The sequence below is a fragment of the Nestor notabilis genome, unplaced genomic scaffold, assembly GCF_000696875.1.
Source record: "Nestor notabilis isolate BGI_N333 unplaced genomic scaffold, ASM69687v1 scaffold17185, whole genome shotgun sequence".
Taxonomy (NCBI): Eukaryota; Metazoa; Chordata; class Aves; order Psittaciformes; family Psittacidae; genus Nestor; species Nestor notabilis.
In genome coordinates, this window is record NW_009929930.1 from 7,683 (window position 1) to 7,952 (window position 270).

Genomic DNA, 270 nt, shown 5'->3' on the forward strand with positions numbered 1-270 from the left:
ATGGACTGTGCCTCCCGCATCTGCCAGGGGAGAGGAGAGGTTTCCAGCCTGCACCCCCCTCCAGCATGCTCCAGAGCCCCCCCATAGCAGCAATACCTTCATCTGATCTTTCAGGTACTCAGCTCGAGACATCAGGGTCTGGATCTGGCAGAGAAAGAGAGGGAAGCGTCTTCACCAGTGTCTTCAGAGCCAGCCCGAGGGGGACACGCTGCCGTGCTGGGGCTGTCCCTCACCTCGGAGTGCAGCAGCTCCCGGCGCCTCCCCGCAGGC

The 270-nt window shown here is 63.0% G+C and overlaps 1 protein-coding gene across 1 annotated transcript in view; it reads right to left on the reverse strand.

Moving 5' to 3' along the window:
* The window catches only part of ULK3 (unc-51 like kinase 3), a gene marked incomplete at its 5' end in the record, with an annotated part of 5,352 nt that overhangs the window by 4,005 nt on the left and 1,077 nt on the right, over positions 1-270 (reverse strand). Inside the window, 3 exons of the mRNA XM_010015211.1 lie at positions 1-20; positions 97-144; positions 234-270. Of these exons, the coding sequence (XP_010013513.1) occupies positions 1-20; positions 97-144; positions 234-270 (105 nt within the window). The remainder of the gene's footprint in view (positions 21-96; positions 145-233) is intronic.